Source organism: Narcine bancroftii, chromosome 7, assembly GCF_036971445.1.
Source record: "Narcine bancroftii isolate sNarBan1 chromosome 7, sNarBan1.hap1, whole genome shotgun sequence".
Classification (NCBI taxonomy): Eukaryota; Metazoa; Chordata; class Chondrichthyes; order Torpediniformes; family Narcinidae; genus Narcine; species Narcine bancroftii.
In genome coordinates this window covers 190,678,322-190,695,779 of record NC_091475.1, presented here as the reverse complement: position 1 = coordinate 190,695,779, position 17,458 = coordinate 190,678,322, and the positions used below count along the sequence as shown (strand labels likewise).

The following is a 17,458-nucleotide window of genomic DNA, read 5'->3' as shown; positions in this document are numbered from 1 at the left end:
TTTATAAAATGTTTATATGCTGCAAAATGACAAATGAAAACTACAACACTTAAAAAAGATCTGTGTGACATCTTTTAGAAATTCAGCGGCTCCGTGAGTTTTGCAGCAAAGGGTGCACAGAAACACACATGTATTGGGCTAGGAGGCAGCCCAGTCGATATACATTAAATGCACACACAAAATACACAGAGCAACTGGCATTAATGTGATTAAAGTGCACCTCAAAAAAGGGACATTTAAATTCCTTTGAAGTCTCTAATTACAGCTGTTCAGAAAAAAAACTTGAAAATGCATCGCAAACCTTCACCCAGTCTTCCATGTCTCCATCTTCAATTACTTCTAAGAGTTCATGTTCTTCAATGGTGAGCTCATCTGGCTGATTGGCCTACAGTAACCAAAACAAAAGAAAACCAGCTGGTTAAAGAAAACCAACCATTGTTGCAAAACAGTTCATAATTTGAAAAAAGTCATTAACTTGGTTGCCTCCTGTTCATTACATTTTCAGAATATTTATGATGCATTAGCTTTTAGCTACAGTTCCAAAAAATGTCACTTCAGTCAAACATGGACTGTTAATTTTGGAATACAAGGAATGTTCACTATTTCATGTAACTATGTGCAACAATCTTCAGCCACACCCAATGAAATGCAGGAACATTTCCTGTATTTTTGTTGTGACTAAACTGTTCTTTACCTTCTTCAGCTCAAAAAGATTGGCATCATAAAATTATGCACTAAGAATATGCATTTTAAATCTGTATCAATGTCAAACTGTACATGAAAATTATACTTTACAATAAAAATGGCTATTGAAATAATTAACATTAACTGAGAGAAGCAGAGTGATTGCATTAACATCACAAACCTATGTCATTGTTTCACACTGATGCAGAAGTAAATTCTAGAAACAGAGCCTGTATAAAGTCAGCTTGTTCTTGTTCACAGAATTTGTTTTAAGCACTAGTGCTCAGCAAAATTGTTTCCGGCTATGAGGCAGCTGTAAACAATGCATAAAAGGGACAGGAAAGTGTTTTCCACACAGTTTGTACAAATAAAAAGCAGAATTCCTGAACATTTGCTGCAGTAATGGGGAACATTGACGACTTTAATTGCTGTTGTGGAGGAAAACAATAAAAGAGCATGTGGGAACTACAATAATACTGATGACCATGGCAAAATGTACTTTGCAAGAAACTAAATGAAATATTTTGGCTATCCTCTGGAAAGGAGGGGTGAAGTAAATGACAACTTGGTTTCAAGACAATTCTAAAGTATCCTTAGTTTGGAACAAGAATTGTCTTTTAAAAAAAGAGATTTTTATTTTTGCCTTTCTAAATTTCAAAGCTCCCAATTAATTCAGACATAATTTTCATCTCCAAAGGGCCTCTTTGGAAAATTCAATCATGTTTTGTTTCTGCTGTTCAACAGTAGCATTTCCCCCCCATACAATCGTTTCTTTGTGTCCCATTTGATGCGACTTCTGCTATACTTTAGGAATCAGCAAAATTCCTTAAGTACAAACTATTTTCTTACATATTTAGTGTTTTCTTTATGCTGTTAATTTTCTGTGCCATTTCTAAGACAGAAAATTTAAGTGCTTACTTCTGATTTTCCCCACAAGTATTTAACTTAAAGGTCCATTTTTTTTGTGTTTAATGGTTTTTAAACTTCATCTTACCTTTATCCAAACAATAAATGCTTCCCACTGGATCTTTTCAATTAGTTGGAGCAATTAAGAAGAGACAAAATCATGTTGTATGTAATTCTATGAAGAGGAAGTTTTATTAACCTGCCTTCTCAGCCAGGAAGAAGCTTCAAACCAAAAATGTATCAGAGCTGGTCTCAGGTTTGTGCTGTGATAGCGTTTGTAGGCTATAGCAAACATTCAATTCCTGCAGCTGGCATTGAAAATCTAAACAAGTGTGGGGAAAAGTACAAGAAGAATTCCCAATGACCATGAGCAATTTCCTATGGGAGATAAGGAGGGGAAGAGGAATGTGATTAAGCAGGAAGGATAAAGAATAATTTTTCTTTTAAACAGCAATGTCGGGAAATTTGCTGAAAGAATTAACATAATTACTGCCTGGGTGCCTTTTTAAACTGCAAGTACCCGAGTGTAACAGTCCCAGGGGTTGGACATGCAATAGAGTGAATGACCAACAATGAATTTTTCTGGTAAGATTTACACTGTAGGCTTCCTCCAAAAAGTTGGAGAGGTTCTGCAGGATAAATCAAGGCGCAGGAATTGACTCAAAATTCCTGCACATTTCCTTTTAGATTGCCCATGGAGCAGCAAAATTCCTTGATTGTTCCGATACATGTCTGCAGTCTAAAAACCATATGTGACAGAGGATATAGATATGTTTTTGGGAGATAAATAGGGACAGGGTTTGTTAGTGTAGGTCACATATAAACACTTTAAAACAGATCTTATTTAAAATACTGAGCTTTGCTAATGCTAGCCTTTGCAAAAGCTTTGGAGAGTGCCCAAGAGACTTGACTAATGATTGTTGTTTACAAAAAGGCAACAGATGAAAGAGCTTGTCGGAGCCACGTATTGTTTGCAAGGGAACTTGCTGCTCTAAAAGGGTCATGCAGTTTTGCAAGCAGAGAGAGTCAAACAAGTTTTTCTCTCAGAGAGAGAGACACACACAGAGATCACTTCTACAATATTACAGTCAGCATTAGCAGCTGGGATTGGAACAGGACAAGCTGGAAAGCTTGTGGAAAACCTCAGTTGGAAGACGGGTTGTGAGTGCTTAGTTCAGCCTGGTCAAAGCCCTTGTGGCTCATGCAAGAGGAGAGAACTGGCTGTCTAATGTTTCATTTGAAATAAGGGAAAGAGAAAAGGCACTCTGTGGTGACCTGAAAGAAAGAGGTTATCATCTGGTGAACCTGAGGGGGCAAGTTTTGTCAGCAAGACACTGGAGTGGCTGATTAAAAAGGAATCAGTTGTGGATCTCCTGGAACAACAAATCTCCCTCTGAAAACCGACAAGAACCTTCCTGAGCAGTAACCATTTACCTTTCAAGCACCAAAGCCTGGTGAACTTTATAAATGTTAAATTGCCTGCAACCAGTGAACTTGGAGGAATGAGAAGTGAGATGGGACTGTGAATCAAAGAACTTTTCTGAACTTACATATGCATGCGCTTAGAATTAGAAGGGGGCTAAATTAGGTTAGTTAAGCCAATACTGATGTTAAAGTGTGATTCTGTTTTCATGTTTAAATCAAAAGCAACTTTTGTTTAAGTAACTATTTGTCTTGGTGAATATCTATTGCTGCTGGGTTTTGGGGTCCTCTGGGCTTGTAACACATAAATGTTTACTGGAACTGCAGGATTACAAGGAGAGACTGGATAGGAATAACTGTTTACCCTGGATTGAAGGAGGCTAAGGAGCGACCTTAAACAGCTTATAATATCATGAGGCACCAATAAGGAGGATAGACCCTGTCTTTCCCACCCACCTCAAGAATTGGAATTTAAAACAAAAGGATATAGGTTTAATGAGAGAACACAGCACAGTAAAGGCACTTCGCCCTTGATGTTATGCCAACCTACACAAATCTACTCCAAAAAACGAAACCTTCTTTATATCATACTTATAATGGTATAATTACTTAAAATGGCATGTGTGTGGAAAGAAAATGGTTGAGAATCACTGGTTTAGAGGTATGTAGACCAAAAGCTTGCAAATGATAGCTCAGGAAGGTACCTTGATTACCATGGACAAAATGGGCTGACGGGCATGTTTCTGTGATGTACAACTCTATGGGTCTATGACTAATACTCCATAGTGAATACTGTTTGGAATGATGATCCTTCTATGAGATATTCAAATATATGTTGACTTTGCTTTGTTAGCTTAACCTCAAAAATGCTCTGTATTTAAGTATATCAGAGTCAGAGTGGATTTCATGCACAAGATTTTGGAGTGTGTACTTCAGTGTAACTTACTCACTTTTCCCATCATTTTGAAGCTCCTGAGGGCCTACATTAAAAAAAAATACACTTTTTACAACAATCTCAATGACCAAATTACTAACCTTGTATGAATAGAGCACCGTGCACGTAAGGGGATACATTCGCAATGTGCCAGATGGACTTGAACTGCTGTCATCAAATACATCCATATTGTCCTCAAGTTCTTCACCATCATCTTTCTCAAGATCCAGAGTTCCCTGCAAGGCGAATTAAAAGTTGCAAGTTGTCAGCTACTGTTCCAATGACATGGCAAAACAATGCAAAAATGACAGATCATAAAAGCAGCTTAGTATTCATGTAGGTTATCTGGTCTTCTGAACTAATTCAACTATCATGGTATCCTTGCAGCTTGTTATGATCTCACTTTATAAACTTCATTTCTTTTAAAATCCTTACCTTTCTACTTCTTTTTAAACATCTTAATTATTTTACATTTTCAAATAGTTCAACCTCTATTTGCAAGCAGTTGTAATAAAAATATTTTCATGCATTTGTTTATAAGTCACCTCCATGTGCATTTGAAAGTGAGCCTTTCCTAATTATGAACGCCTTCAAGATAGGAAAGATTTTTACCATACTAACCACCAGATAATCAGATTATCTCTTTGACAACCAAAAAATTATAATTCAAGATTGCCCATGAGAGTTTAGTTCAAGTTTCCCTAATCTCATTTGCTGAAGCACATATACTGCAATAGTATATTTTATGACAGTATATTTTATGACAGTAATACTAGCACCCTTTAAAACTGCAATAGTATATTTTTGCTTCATCCTCTATACTGTTTGGGGAAAATCCAAGAAATCAGACAGTCTCAAACCTGTATAACTGCCTAATATTGTTTTTTAGACTTCAATGTTGGGAAAATTGCAGAATAAAATTAACATGATCACTGTTCATGTGGTCATTCACACTGGAGGCCTTTTTAGGCTGCAAGTACCTGAGTGCAACAATTCTGGTGGTTGGTCATGCAGCAAAGTGGATGACCGACAACAAATTTTTCCTGTAGGATTTACACTGCAGGCTTCCTCCAAAAAGTTGGAAGGGTCCAGCGGGATAAATCGCGGTGCAGGAATTGACTCAAAATTCTGCACATTCCTTTTTAGATTGTTCATGTAGCGGCAAAATTCCTTGATTGTGCTGTTACACATCTGCAGTCTAAAAACTTATTAACACAAGAAGGTAACATTTTGTAGGACAACATTGACAACACTTGTTATGCAGTGCATAAATCCTAAAGTTACTGAAAAGTGGTTTGCACTCTGATACTGGAGCTCTGGGAGCCAAGCAACATGTTGTGGTTTTCCCATCATTTATTGGTGTCATCAAAGTGAAGAAACTTCAGGAAAAAGGGTGGAATATACACACCATAATCTGTATCAACTGTGCTGAGGTAGAGATCATAGACAACTAAGTTTTTAGGTGTAACTATCACTGACAATCTATTCAGGTCCAACCATTTTGAATACATGGCTAAGAAAGTACACTAATTTCTTTGCAGTGTGTAGAAAATTGGCATGCCTCACAGAAAGTAAGTATCCTTTCTAGATGCATCACAGTTTGGTTCAGGAACTACTCTGTCTAAGACTGGAAGGAATTGTAGAGTTGTGAAAGTAGCGCAGACTATCATACAAATGAACATCAATTCATTGACTCTGCCTATAGAGTACTTCCTGCTATCTCAGGGAAGCTGTAAACATATTAAAGGACCCATCCTACCTCTGACACACTCTCTTCTCACCCCCCTCCAATTGGGAAGAAGATAGATGAGTTTGAAAACATGCACCACCAGATTCAGGACAATTTCTTCTTTGGTTATCAGATCTGAGGCACTTTTACACAGCCATTGAACAGGAGAAAATTTCTCCTCTGGTGGCAGTGTAAAAATGTCAGGACGGAATTTTTATGCAAATTCCATCCTGCCATTTTTCCACTCATACCCCTACACATTTTTATGGCACGGCTGTGGTGTAAATTGACCACAACCACTCCGTAAGAAACAGGCCTAATGAATACGACGTTCCCCCTCCAATAAACTCCACAACACAGGAAAGCTGTGTAAAAGTGCCCCTGTGTAAACGACCACTTTGGACACACTAGAGATAAGTATGCTCATTTTTTTCCAGAATAATTCTGAAGTTTCTATGTAAAAATGTCCTTTGACTACTGTATATGCTGGTGTATTGGACAATCTGAAACTTTAAAATTTCACCTTAAAATTGGGTCGTCTTACATGCTGGTCTAAAATCTGAATTTTGACGGCGAAGTCTCAAAACCATTGCCACCTTAACACCACTGCCATCTTAACACCATTGCCACTTTAACACCACTGCCATCTTCCCACCACTCTGATGCAATCTCGCGCATACTCTGTTAGTTAAAAGCGAAGTCCCAGCGCTCCCCCACAGGGCCTGTCCACCTAATCCGACCGCCATCAGCTCTGTACAAGTTTTAAATGGTTTGTTATAAGATCTGACTGACAGTGGTTTATTTTAAAACAAGCAAATAAAATGAAAACCTTTTACATGGTAATTTATTATTAAAATATTGCGATTTGCTTTTAACTGCATCCAATAGTCAGTTGGAAGTGCCAGATTTTGGGGTTAAAATTGTTCAAAATCTACATTTTAGGTGGAAATTCTGAGCGTATGCTAAGACAATGCCCTTGCACTGCTTTAACTGAACTTTCACTTCAATGCTACACTCTGCATTTTTGTTTTATTTTGCATTGACTTGCCTGGAGAGTAAACAAAGGTTTTTCAATGTTTTTCAAAACATTAACATTTCAAAATTTGTTCCTCAGAAAGATCAGTCTGAGCAAAGATTGTTTGATGGAACCAAAATTAAACCATTCTCTACATTTCAACTTTAGGCCCTTTCATGCCAGGCCTCCACCTGGAGTCCAGTTATAAGCGCGGAGGGAAAACATAAACTTACCTTTCATGGAGCAGCCCTAAAAGGCTACTCCTGCATCATGTTGAGCAGTGCCTTGTAGTGCCCTCCAGAGCCGATGGGAGGCGGGGAGACTGGTGCTGTGGTGCCACCCTTTCATAAATACGTGGCAGAGCAATGGCCGTCTTCCCTGCCCATACTCAGAACAGTTCCAGCTGCATGGGGGGTTATGGGTAGGGAAAATGGCCATTGCTCTGCCACATTTTGAGCCACTGAGGAGCAGCCCAGTGAGGTGCCGGAGCGGCCGCAGGGCTGTCACAGCCTGCACTGGCTGCCCACTGACGGCTCCCACTGTCGTCCCCTCCCCAACAACCTGATGTCTCCCACCACCCCCCTGCCCTGAAGGGGTTATGGAGGGAGAGGAGTGAGTGGGTGGGAGAGAGAGGGGAGATGGGTCGCGGGCTGACGGTGTCATCGTGACGTCATCAGCCCATCCCTTGCAGCGGCTGTACATTCATGTGAGGTAGCGGAGTGCCCGCCGATATCCTTTCCCAAAAGGAACTGCAGTCGGTGCCTTAGAGCCGGCCATGGCACATTCATAAAGGTAAGTCTCTTGACATAAAGGCGGAGAATCTCCGCCTTTATAGTCAGGCTTTTTCACTGCATGAAAGGGCCTAGTGACTACACATTACAAGTCTCAAATTGGTTCTAAAGTACCCGGAATTCTGGACAGAGACTGCTAAACAGGCAGTAGATATGAGAATTCTTGCAACTTTTTCTAAATAAATTACAGAGGTTGGTATTTTATTTCTACTCTTCAAAAAAAAATATTTGCTCCTATTGAGGTTCAGCAATTTTTCAATTGATATTAAACTCGTTAATCTACGACTTATTTTCTTAAGAAACATGCCACTTTCAAATCATTTGCCTTTTTCCAATCCTGCAAGAGTTGGAAGAATAAGGAAAATTTGATCCACTTGACAACTTCTGTCCTTTTGGTTGAAGCAAGATCAAATTCCAGACGATGAGGATTTGTATTTTTAAGAGAGAGAAAAGGACACAAGAGCACTTGAATGTCTGATACTTTTCTTTGTCATGCTTCCACTACTACTCCCTGCTGTCTTCCTACAAGCCAATTTTTTATCCACACAGCCAAGGTTCCACTGATTCCGTGCCTCATGACTTTTTGGATGAGTCTCTCCTGGGAGACCTTGTCAAATGCCTTGTTAAATCCACGTAGACCACATCTACCATCCTACCCTCATCAATTTCTTTTGTTACCTCCTCAAAAAACTCAATTAAACTCGTGAGGCACGACCTTCCCTTCACAAAGCCATGCTGACTATCCTTGAGTAGACTACTCTTCAAATGCTTATAGATCCTATCCTTAAGAATCCTCTCCATTAGTTTGCACACCACTGATGTATAGAATGCCTTGGTGTTCTCCTTAATTCTACATGCCAAGGCTTTCTTATGCCCCCTTTAAGCTCCTTCCAGGATACCATATACTTCTCATGAGCCCTTCCTGTTTCCTGTACATAATGTATGCTTCCTTCTTCCTCTTGACTAGTTGCCTGACCTGTTTCTTTGGCCATGGTTCCCTTTTCCTACCATCTTTTCCTTGTCCCAGTGAGACAAACCCATCTTGAACTCTGCACAAATGGTCCCTAAACTTCCTCCACATTACTTCTGTGCTTTCACGGTGAAAACATCTGTTTCCAATTTATTCTCACTAGTTCCTGTTTCATTCCTTCATAATTAACCCTTCTCCAGTTTGACTGTTTTTATCCTTTTCTATGGTTATGTTGAAGCTAAGGGAGTTGCGGTCACTCTCACCAAAATACTCCTCACCGAGAAATCCTCCACCTGTCCAGGTTCATTCCCCAGGAACCAGATCCAGTACAGCCTCCCTCGCCGGCCGGTCCACAGATTGTGTCAGGAAACCTTCTGTACACACCTGACAAATTCAGTCCCATCTATCCCTCTTGCAGTCAGTAGGTGCCAGTCAATAGAAGGGAAGTTGAAATCACCCTGTATTTCCCACACCATTCCAAAATCTGCCTGCTTATCTGCTCCTCGGTATATTGAAGGCTATTTGAGGGCCTATAGACTACTCCCAGCACAGTTCCCATTTCTGATTTCCACCCACACCAACTTGGTGGACACACCCTCTGCAGCATCCTCCCTTTCTATAGCCATGATACCGTCCCTGACCAACAATACTACTCCCCCCACCCCACCCCCACTTTCTACCTCCCACCCTATTCTTTTTAAAACACCCAAAGACCAGTACCAGCATCACCCAATTTTGCCCTTCCTCCAGCCAAGTTTCAGTAAGGGCACAATGTAGTGCCACATACTGATCCATATAAGTTCAACACCTTTATTCCTAATGTACACATTTCAAACCCTGTAACTGGCTACCTTTATGTTTTGTCCCCTGCCTGTCTTTCATCACCATTTCAGACCAGACAGCATCATGTTTTTGTCCTTCTACCCTAATCTCTGCACTCACATTCTGATTCTCACCCCCCCCCTCCCCCTTGCCAAACAAGTTTAAACACTCACCAACAGCTCTAGTAAACCTACCAGGATATTGGTCCCCCTCTAGATCAGGTGCAGCCCCTCCTTGTTGTAGAGGGTCAGTCTTTCCCCAGAAGAGTTGCCAATGGTCCAGAAATCTGAATCCCCCCCGCACCTTGAACCAACTCTTCAGCTACGCATTCATCTGCCACAACTTCCTGTTCTTATTCTCTCTGGCACATGCTACAGACAACAATTCTTTGAGCCCTACTTTTTTTACTAACTCCCTATATTCTGTCTTCAGGACCTCATCCCAACACTTATCTATGTCACTGAAGACTCTCAAAAACTTCTACGGGAGTAACATGGATACTGTGGAAAGCATTCTGGTATGTTTGGTATGGAGGTGCCAACGCTCAGGACAAGAAAAAACTCCAGAGGGTTGTTAACTCGGCCTACGACTTCATGGGCACCAGTCTTCATTCCACTGAAGACATCTACAAGGGGCACTGTCTTAAGAAAGCGGCATCTATCCTCAAAGACCCCCATCACCCAGGCCATGCCCTCTTCACTTTGCTCCATCATGAAAAAGGTACAGGAGCCTGAAGACAAGCACTCACAGCACAAGGACAGTTTCTTCCCTGCTGCCATCAGATTCCTGAATAATTAATGAACCACTGACACTGCTTTTGACATTTTTCTTGCACTCTTTTTATTTTGTAAGGTGGTTAAATAAATGTTATCACGGGACATGTTCGTGATAATGAATTCTGATTCTGAGACTGTGACCCCTGGGCAAGGAAAACATCAATCTGCATCCAATTTGTTTTGGGAGGTGCAAAGAGATTACAATTTTGTGCGCTCTGCAGACTTTTCACTATTAGAAATATTTTGATCAGTGAGCAGACATTATATCATTCATGCTACCAAGAAATTCAAAAGAATCACTTAATCTAGGAGCAAGAAGAACTATTCGATAAACTTCTTGTGAAAGACGAGGGTAACATGCCAAAGATTGATATGAAGGAGCAATCAGGACCTCGATACACATGAAATCACTAAATAGGTAATGTTGGGCAAGCAAATAGACTTAAAAGGCAAATAAATCTTCTGGTCCTAATGGAATGCATCCTAGGAGCCTGAAAGAAATGGCAGAAGTTATAGCAGAATTTCTAGTAATTTACCTAAATTCTCAGGACTCCAGGCAGGTTGATAAATGGGAGGTTGTCCACATTGGAAAGGAAAATAGCAGGTCTGATTATTATTTAAATGGTTAAAATTGCAGCATGCTATTGTGCAGGAATTACAAAGAAATAGCTTGCAAGCAATCAAACGAGATGCTGGCCTTCACTACTAGAGAGATTGAATTTAAGAGCAGGGAGGTTCTGTTGCAACTGTCCTGCAAAGGCCAACACTGTGTGTTGTTCTACTATCTTTACCTGAGAAAGGGCACTTTCTTACTTGGCTTTGGAGGTGATGCAGAGAAGGTTCATCAGATTTATTCTGAAAATGAATGGGTTATTTTAGGAGGAGAGATTAAGTAGCCTCAGACAATAGTCACTGGGGTTTAGAATGATTGGGGGGGGGGGGTATCTTAGACATAAAATGATTAAAGGAAGAGATAAGATAGCAGAAGGGAGGCTGTTTCTACTGGCATATGTGTCATAGCCTCAAGACTCCAAGGAATAAATTTAAGACAAGAGAAGGAGGAACTTCTCCTCTCAGAGTCACTATTCTTTGGAATGCACTGCCCAATGAAATAGTAAAAACTTAACACTGATGTAGATTCCTGAGTAGGAATTTTAAATGGCAGAGCAGCCTCGATAGGCTCAATGGCCTATTCCGATCCTGAAGAAATTATTCCTCATTTTCATGGGATTCCTGTCTGAAAGTATGATCGAAACAAAGCTGAAAAATCACTCAAATAGGGGTTGCTTCTTCTAGTAAAAATCATGCTTTAAGTTTATTGTTACCACAAAACTGTGGGAAAAATCCATCCATCAAAACATTCTCTTGCTTCAATTAACGTTAAACCAACATGGTTCCGATTAAAGGTCCTGTCAGTTGTTCAAGTTTTAACTAAATGGCCTTTTATATGTTGTTCAGACACACAGCAGCAGGCAGTATATACGTCTGAACTATAAGAATGTGCATTCAGATCCCACTCCAGAGACTAGTACAAAAATCACATCATGTTTGATACTACAGAATGGTACCGATAGGATGTTGTATTTTGATATGCTATGCTTCAAGTCTGAAATGGCAACTTCTCTCTTGGGGGTGGCAACGACAAAGATTTGAAGATTCTATTTCACAGAACCATCTAGTCTGTAACAACCTATTATTCTGTCTAGTCTCATTGACCTGTATACTCCTCCCATCTATCTATCTATTCAAAATTTTCTTAACTGTCAAAATTGAGGCCAAATTAATCACTTCATTTGACAGCTCATTCCACACTCTCACCACTCTCTGCATTAAAAAGTTCACCCCAATGTTCCACCCCCAAACATCTCACCCTTCATCCTTAACCCTTGCCTCGAGATCTTGTCTCACCTGACCTCAGAGGAAAAAGTTTGCTTGCATTTACTCTATCAGCAGAGTTATAACCATATAAACCACTTACAGCACAGAACAGGCCAGTTCGGCCCTACTAGTCCATGCTGGAACAAATCCCCACCCTCCTAGTCCCACTGATCAGCACCCGGTCCATACCCCTCCAATCCTCTCCCCTGCATGTAATTATCCAGTCTTATATAACCATATAAAGCACAGAACAGTCCAGTTTGGCCCTACTAGCCCATACTGGAAAAAATCCCCACCCTCCTAGTCCCACTGACCAGCACCTGGTCCATACCCCTCCAATCCTCTCCCCTCCATGTAATTATCCAGTCTTTCCTTAAATGTAAATAACGTCCCTGCTTCAACCACCTCCGCCGGAAGCCTATTCCACATCCCAACCTCCCTTTGCGTGAAGAAATTTCCCCTCATGTTCCCCTTATAATTTTCCCCCTTCAATCTCAAACCATGGCCTCTGGTTTGAATATCCCCCCCCACTCTTAATTGAAAAAGCCTATCCACGGTGACTCTCTCTGTCCCTTTTAAAATCTTGAACACCTCCATCAAATCGCCTCCCCAATCTTCTACACTCCAGAGAAAAAAGCCCCAGGCTGCTCAACCTTTCTCTGTAACTCAAACCCTGAGATCCTGTCAACATTCTCGTGAACCTTCTCTGCACTCTCTCTATTTTGTTTATATCCTTCCTATAATTTGGTGACCAAAACTGCACACAGTATTCCAAATTTGGCCTCACCAATGCTTTGTACAATTTCCTCATAACATCCCAACTCTTGAATTCAATTCTCCGATTTATGAAGGCCAACATTCCAAATGCCTTCTTCACCACTCTATCTACCTGAGTATCAACTTTGAGGGTACTATTTACCATAACTCCTAAATCCCTTTGTTGCTCTGCACTCCTCAATTGTCTACCATTCAATGTATATGACCTATTGAGATTTGCCTTTCCAAAATGCAGCACTTCACACTTATCCGTATTAAATTCCATCAGCCATTTCTCAGCCCACTCCTCTAGCTTTCCTATATCTCTTTTTAAGCTATGGTAATCTTCCTCACTGTCCACAATACCACCAATCTTTGTATCATCTGCAAACTTACTAAACAATAGTGGACCCAGGACCGATCCCTGAGGAACTCCACTAGTCACCGGCCTCCAATTGGACAAACAATTTTCTACCACTACTCTCTGACAACTCCCATCCAACCATTGCTGAATCCATTTCATTACCTCCTTATTTATACCTAATGCCTCCACCTTTTTTCCTAACCTCCTGTGGGGAACTTTGTCAAAAGCTTTACTAAAGTCTAAATAGACAACATCCACAGCCTTCCCTTCATCAATCTTTTTTGTAACCCCCTCAAAAAACTCTATAAGGTTTGTTAAGCATGATCTACCCATGACAAAACCATGCCGACTACTATCTATCAATCCCTGTACTTCCAAATATTTGTAAATGCCATCCCTCAGAACACTTTCCATCAACTTACTATGCACTATGGTGGTCAGTAAACAAGAGACTACCTACCCCAACGCACTATAAATCATAGTCTGTGATTTTAACCAGGTCTGTCTCAAAATAAAAACCCTGTATAATTACCACCAGCATGTAACATTTTGCACTAGAGGCCCCAGAACACTTGATCACTGCTACATCAAGATAAGGAAGGCTTACTGTTCTTTCCAAAGACCACATTTGTCAAGTCAGATCACCTAGCTGTACTCCTTCTGCCTTTATACAGAGCCTAAAAAGAGAGGCTTCAGAGATCAGGACAGCCAGAAAGTGGTTGCAGAAGACTGAAGAATGGTCACAGGACTGTCTCGAGTGAGTGGATTGGGAGGAGTTCAAGCACTCAGGTGAGGATCTGAAACTATTACACCAAGGTTGTTACAGATTATACGATGAGTGTGTCCCCCACCAAATCATTCAGGATTTTCCCTAACCAGAAGCCCTGGATGAACAACAAAATGCAAAAATTGCTGGGAGCAGGTACAAGCTACAAATAGAGAGCTCCTGAGTGGAGGAGTTACCAGATGAAAATGAAGAATACCCAACAGCTGGTGCAAACATTACCTGCAACAAAACAACATCAGGTATAGCAGGAGACAGCAGAGCTTCATTCCCAGATGAATACAATGCCTTCTACGCCAAATTTGACCATAAGAGCAAGGAAGAGCCACTGTGCACACCATCCTCAACTGTTGGCATCTGAAACTTATCCACGAACTGCCTTCAAAACAGTGAATCCAAGGAAAGCATCCAATCCAGCGAGAGTACCCAACCAAGTACTGAACGCCTGTGATGACCAACTTGCCAATATATTCATGGATATCTTCAACATTTCACTCTGGCAGGGCATAGTACCCACCTCTTTTAAACAGGCCTAAGTCATACCTGTGCCAAAGAAGTATGTAACCTGCCTAAATAACTACTGATCAGTGCCACTCTCATCCACAGTGACGAAGTTTTTTAAATTAAATATTTTATCTTTGGTTTTCAAACATTTATCAAATATACATCTTTTACAATAATAAAAGTCTGCTTACAGCTTGCACGTAAGATGTTTTCTTAAAAATACATATTTTTCATAAATATCTGTATATTAATATAATGTAATCCCATATGCACCCATTTTGGTGGGTTTGTATGGAAGAAAGATGCCAAAAATCTTAATTGTGCTGCCAAATAATATATTTTTTTTAAATCTGGAAGTTGCAGTCCCCTTGGTTTATGATCCCATGTCAATTTTTCTAATGCTATTCTTGGTCATTTATTATTCCATAGGAATTGTCTTACTAAATTATTTATTGTCTTAAAAAACTTTTTTGGTAAATGTATTGGTATCGACTGGAACAAATATTGAATTTTTAACATTATCTTCATTTTGATATAATTAACTCTCCCTATTAATGTTAGGGGCAGATCCTTCCATTTTGTAAGTCTAGTTCTATTTTCGCCAGCGGGGGAGAATTATTCAATTTGTACAAATTATTCAAATTGTTATGAAGCATAATTCCCAGATATTTGATCCGTTCATTTTTCCAAATGAGTATACTGCTTGCTTTATATCATTTCACTTTTACCCAAATTTATTGCACACCCTGATACTCTTCCATACTTTGTTAAAGTTTCCTGCAATTTTTCCAGCGATCTCCCGAGTTCAGGTAATGACATTAATATATCATCGGCAAACAAACTTATTTTGTGTTGACCTTGACTGACCTCGAAGCCTTTAATTTCAGGCTTGCTTCTGCTAGTGGTTCAATTGCCATAACAAATAGAACTGGGGAGAGAGGGCAACCTTGTCTACTTGATTGGCTTAATGGGAACGTTCCTGATATTTGGCTGTTAGTTATTATTTTTGCTTGTGGTATTTGATATAATGTCCTAATCAAGTTCATAAATCCCTGTCCTATACCCAACTTTTCCAGTGTTTTAAACAGAAATGGCCACTCAAGTCTATTGAATGCTTTTTCTGCATCTAATGATACGACTATATTAGGATCCTGTCTTGATTGGGCTAAATGTATTATGTTACACAATCTAGCCAGATTATTTGACGCTTGTCAGCATTTAACAAATCCCACTTGATCTGTATGTATTAACTTAGGTAAATACTGTCCTAACCTGTTTGCCAGTGCTTTTGCTATTATTTTATAATCTGTGTTCAATAGACATATTGCTCAATAGGAATAAGTTTTAAGTGGATCTCTATTCTTTTTTGGTAACACCGTAATTACTGCCATTGAGAAAAAGTCCAATAATGTCTGTGTTTCTACTGCTTGCTCTATTACATCCATAACGATATTAACAAATCCTTCAATTCTTTGTGAAACTCGAGTGGAAATCCATCTTTGCCTGGGGCTTTATTAGCTTGAAGAGTTCCTAATGCTTTCTCAATTTCCTCCCTAGTGAAATTTAAATCCAATTCTTGTCTATCATTATCATTCAGTTTTGGGAGTTCCACATGGTCTAGAAATTTCTCTATTTCAGTCTCATCTCCTGGCGAGTTGGATATATATAAAGTTTTATAATATTGTCTGAATGTTTCATTTATTTTTCTGGTCATACACGACGGTATTGTTTTCCTTCTGTATAGCATTTATAGCTCTTGCTGATTCTATGGCCTTCAATTGTCATGCCAATATTTTATGTGTCCTTTCTCTTTGTAATATTTCTGTTTTGTGTTTAATATTGTCTTTTCTGCTCTGTACGTTTGTAAAGTGTTATATTGAATGTTCTTATTTTCCATTGTTCTATATTTGTCTTGTTCCCCCATTCTTTGATATTCTTTTTCTAATTCTCCTATTTCTTTCTCCAATTTATTCACTTTAGCATTAAACTCTCTTTTAATCTTTTTTGGGAATGCCCACATCAAAAAGCTATGGTCAGTTGACCCCAAATTTGTTTCACAAAAAATTTCAATCCCTTTCCTCCCTTTTTAACAACAATTGCCATCTGTACATACTTTCTTGTTTCTCTGGTATTTGTATTTTTAAGGTTAGTGATGAATGATCCGAGTGTAATCTAGGTAGGCATTCCATTTTTACTACTCTATCCTTCAGACTCGACAATAGCAAAAACAAGTCTATTCTTGTATGTGAATCATGCATTAGAATAAAATGAGTAGTCTCTTTCCGTGGGATTGGATTACCTCCACACATCCATCAAATTTAAATCTTTCATATATGAAAGAGTTAGCTTTACTGCCTTTGCTCTTGTTACTGTTCTTTGCTGACTTATCAAGTATTGGGACTAGACAAAAATTAAAGTCCCCTCCGATCAGTATACTTTGCCTTCCCTCTGCTGGTTTTCAAAACACATCCTTCATAAAGGCCTCGTTGTCGTAATTTGGAGCGTAAAAATTCATCAACGTCCATGATTCTGAATAAATTTTGCCGTTTATCATTATATATATGCCCGCTTGATCTTTTGAAATAGTTTCTATAACAATTGGAACATTTTTATTGATTAAAATTGCTACTCCCCCTGCTTTTGAATTAAATGATGAAGAAATGACCTGTCCCACCCATAATCATTTTAGTTTATCATGTTCTACTTTCGTGAGATGTGTTGCTTGGAGAAATACCATATCAGCTTTCAGCTTTTTAAAATATGTATTTTTTTCCTCGACTCTTTCATTCAAACCATTAACATTAAAACATAAATTTTAATGTCCTATTCATAGGATCATTTTGTAAATTCTGTGCAAATAAATAAATATTCAAACAGTTTCATGATCTGTGCCCTCTCATTAAAAATTGTGCAATCTCTGCTCCGATGGTGATGTACACAGCAAGTCCCTGAGGCCCGCTGAAACCTCTAGGGATAAAGAAGAGGAACCCCACCCTAAAACTCCTTCTTTAAAACTAAACTCCTCTGCTGACGCCATTGCCCCCCTTAAGTCAGAATTTGAACTGTGCTGTTACCTTCAATACCTTCTTTCCACTTTCTGAGCTCCTGGGAGCCGTAGATAGG

General features: G+C 39.5%; 1 protein-coding gene across 8 annotated transcripts in view; it reads right to left on the bottom strand.

The window, feature by feature from the left end:
* The window catches only part of LOC138739525 (F-BAR and double SH3 domains protein 2-like), a 272,286-nt gene that overhangs the window by 31,417 nt on the left and 223,411 nt on the right, over positions 1 to 17,458 (bottom strand). For all 8 annotated transcript variants that reach the window (XM_069891780.1, XM_069891784.1, XM_069891787.1 and 5 more), the window contains 2 exons: positions 4,048 to 4,182; positions 302 to 385 (listed from right to left, as the gene is read on the bottom strand). In XM_069891780.1, coding sequence (XP_069747881.1) covers positions 302 to 385; positions 4,048 to 4,182 — 219 coding nt within the window. The remainder of the gene's footprint in view (positions 1 to 301; positions 386 to 4,047; positions 4,183 to 17,458) is intronic.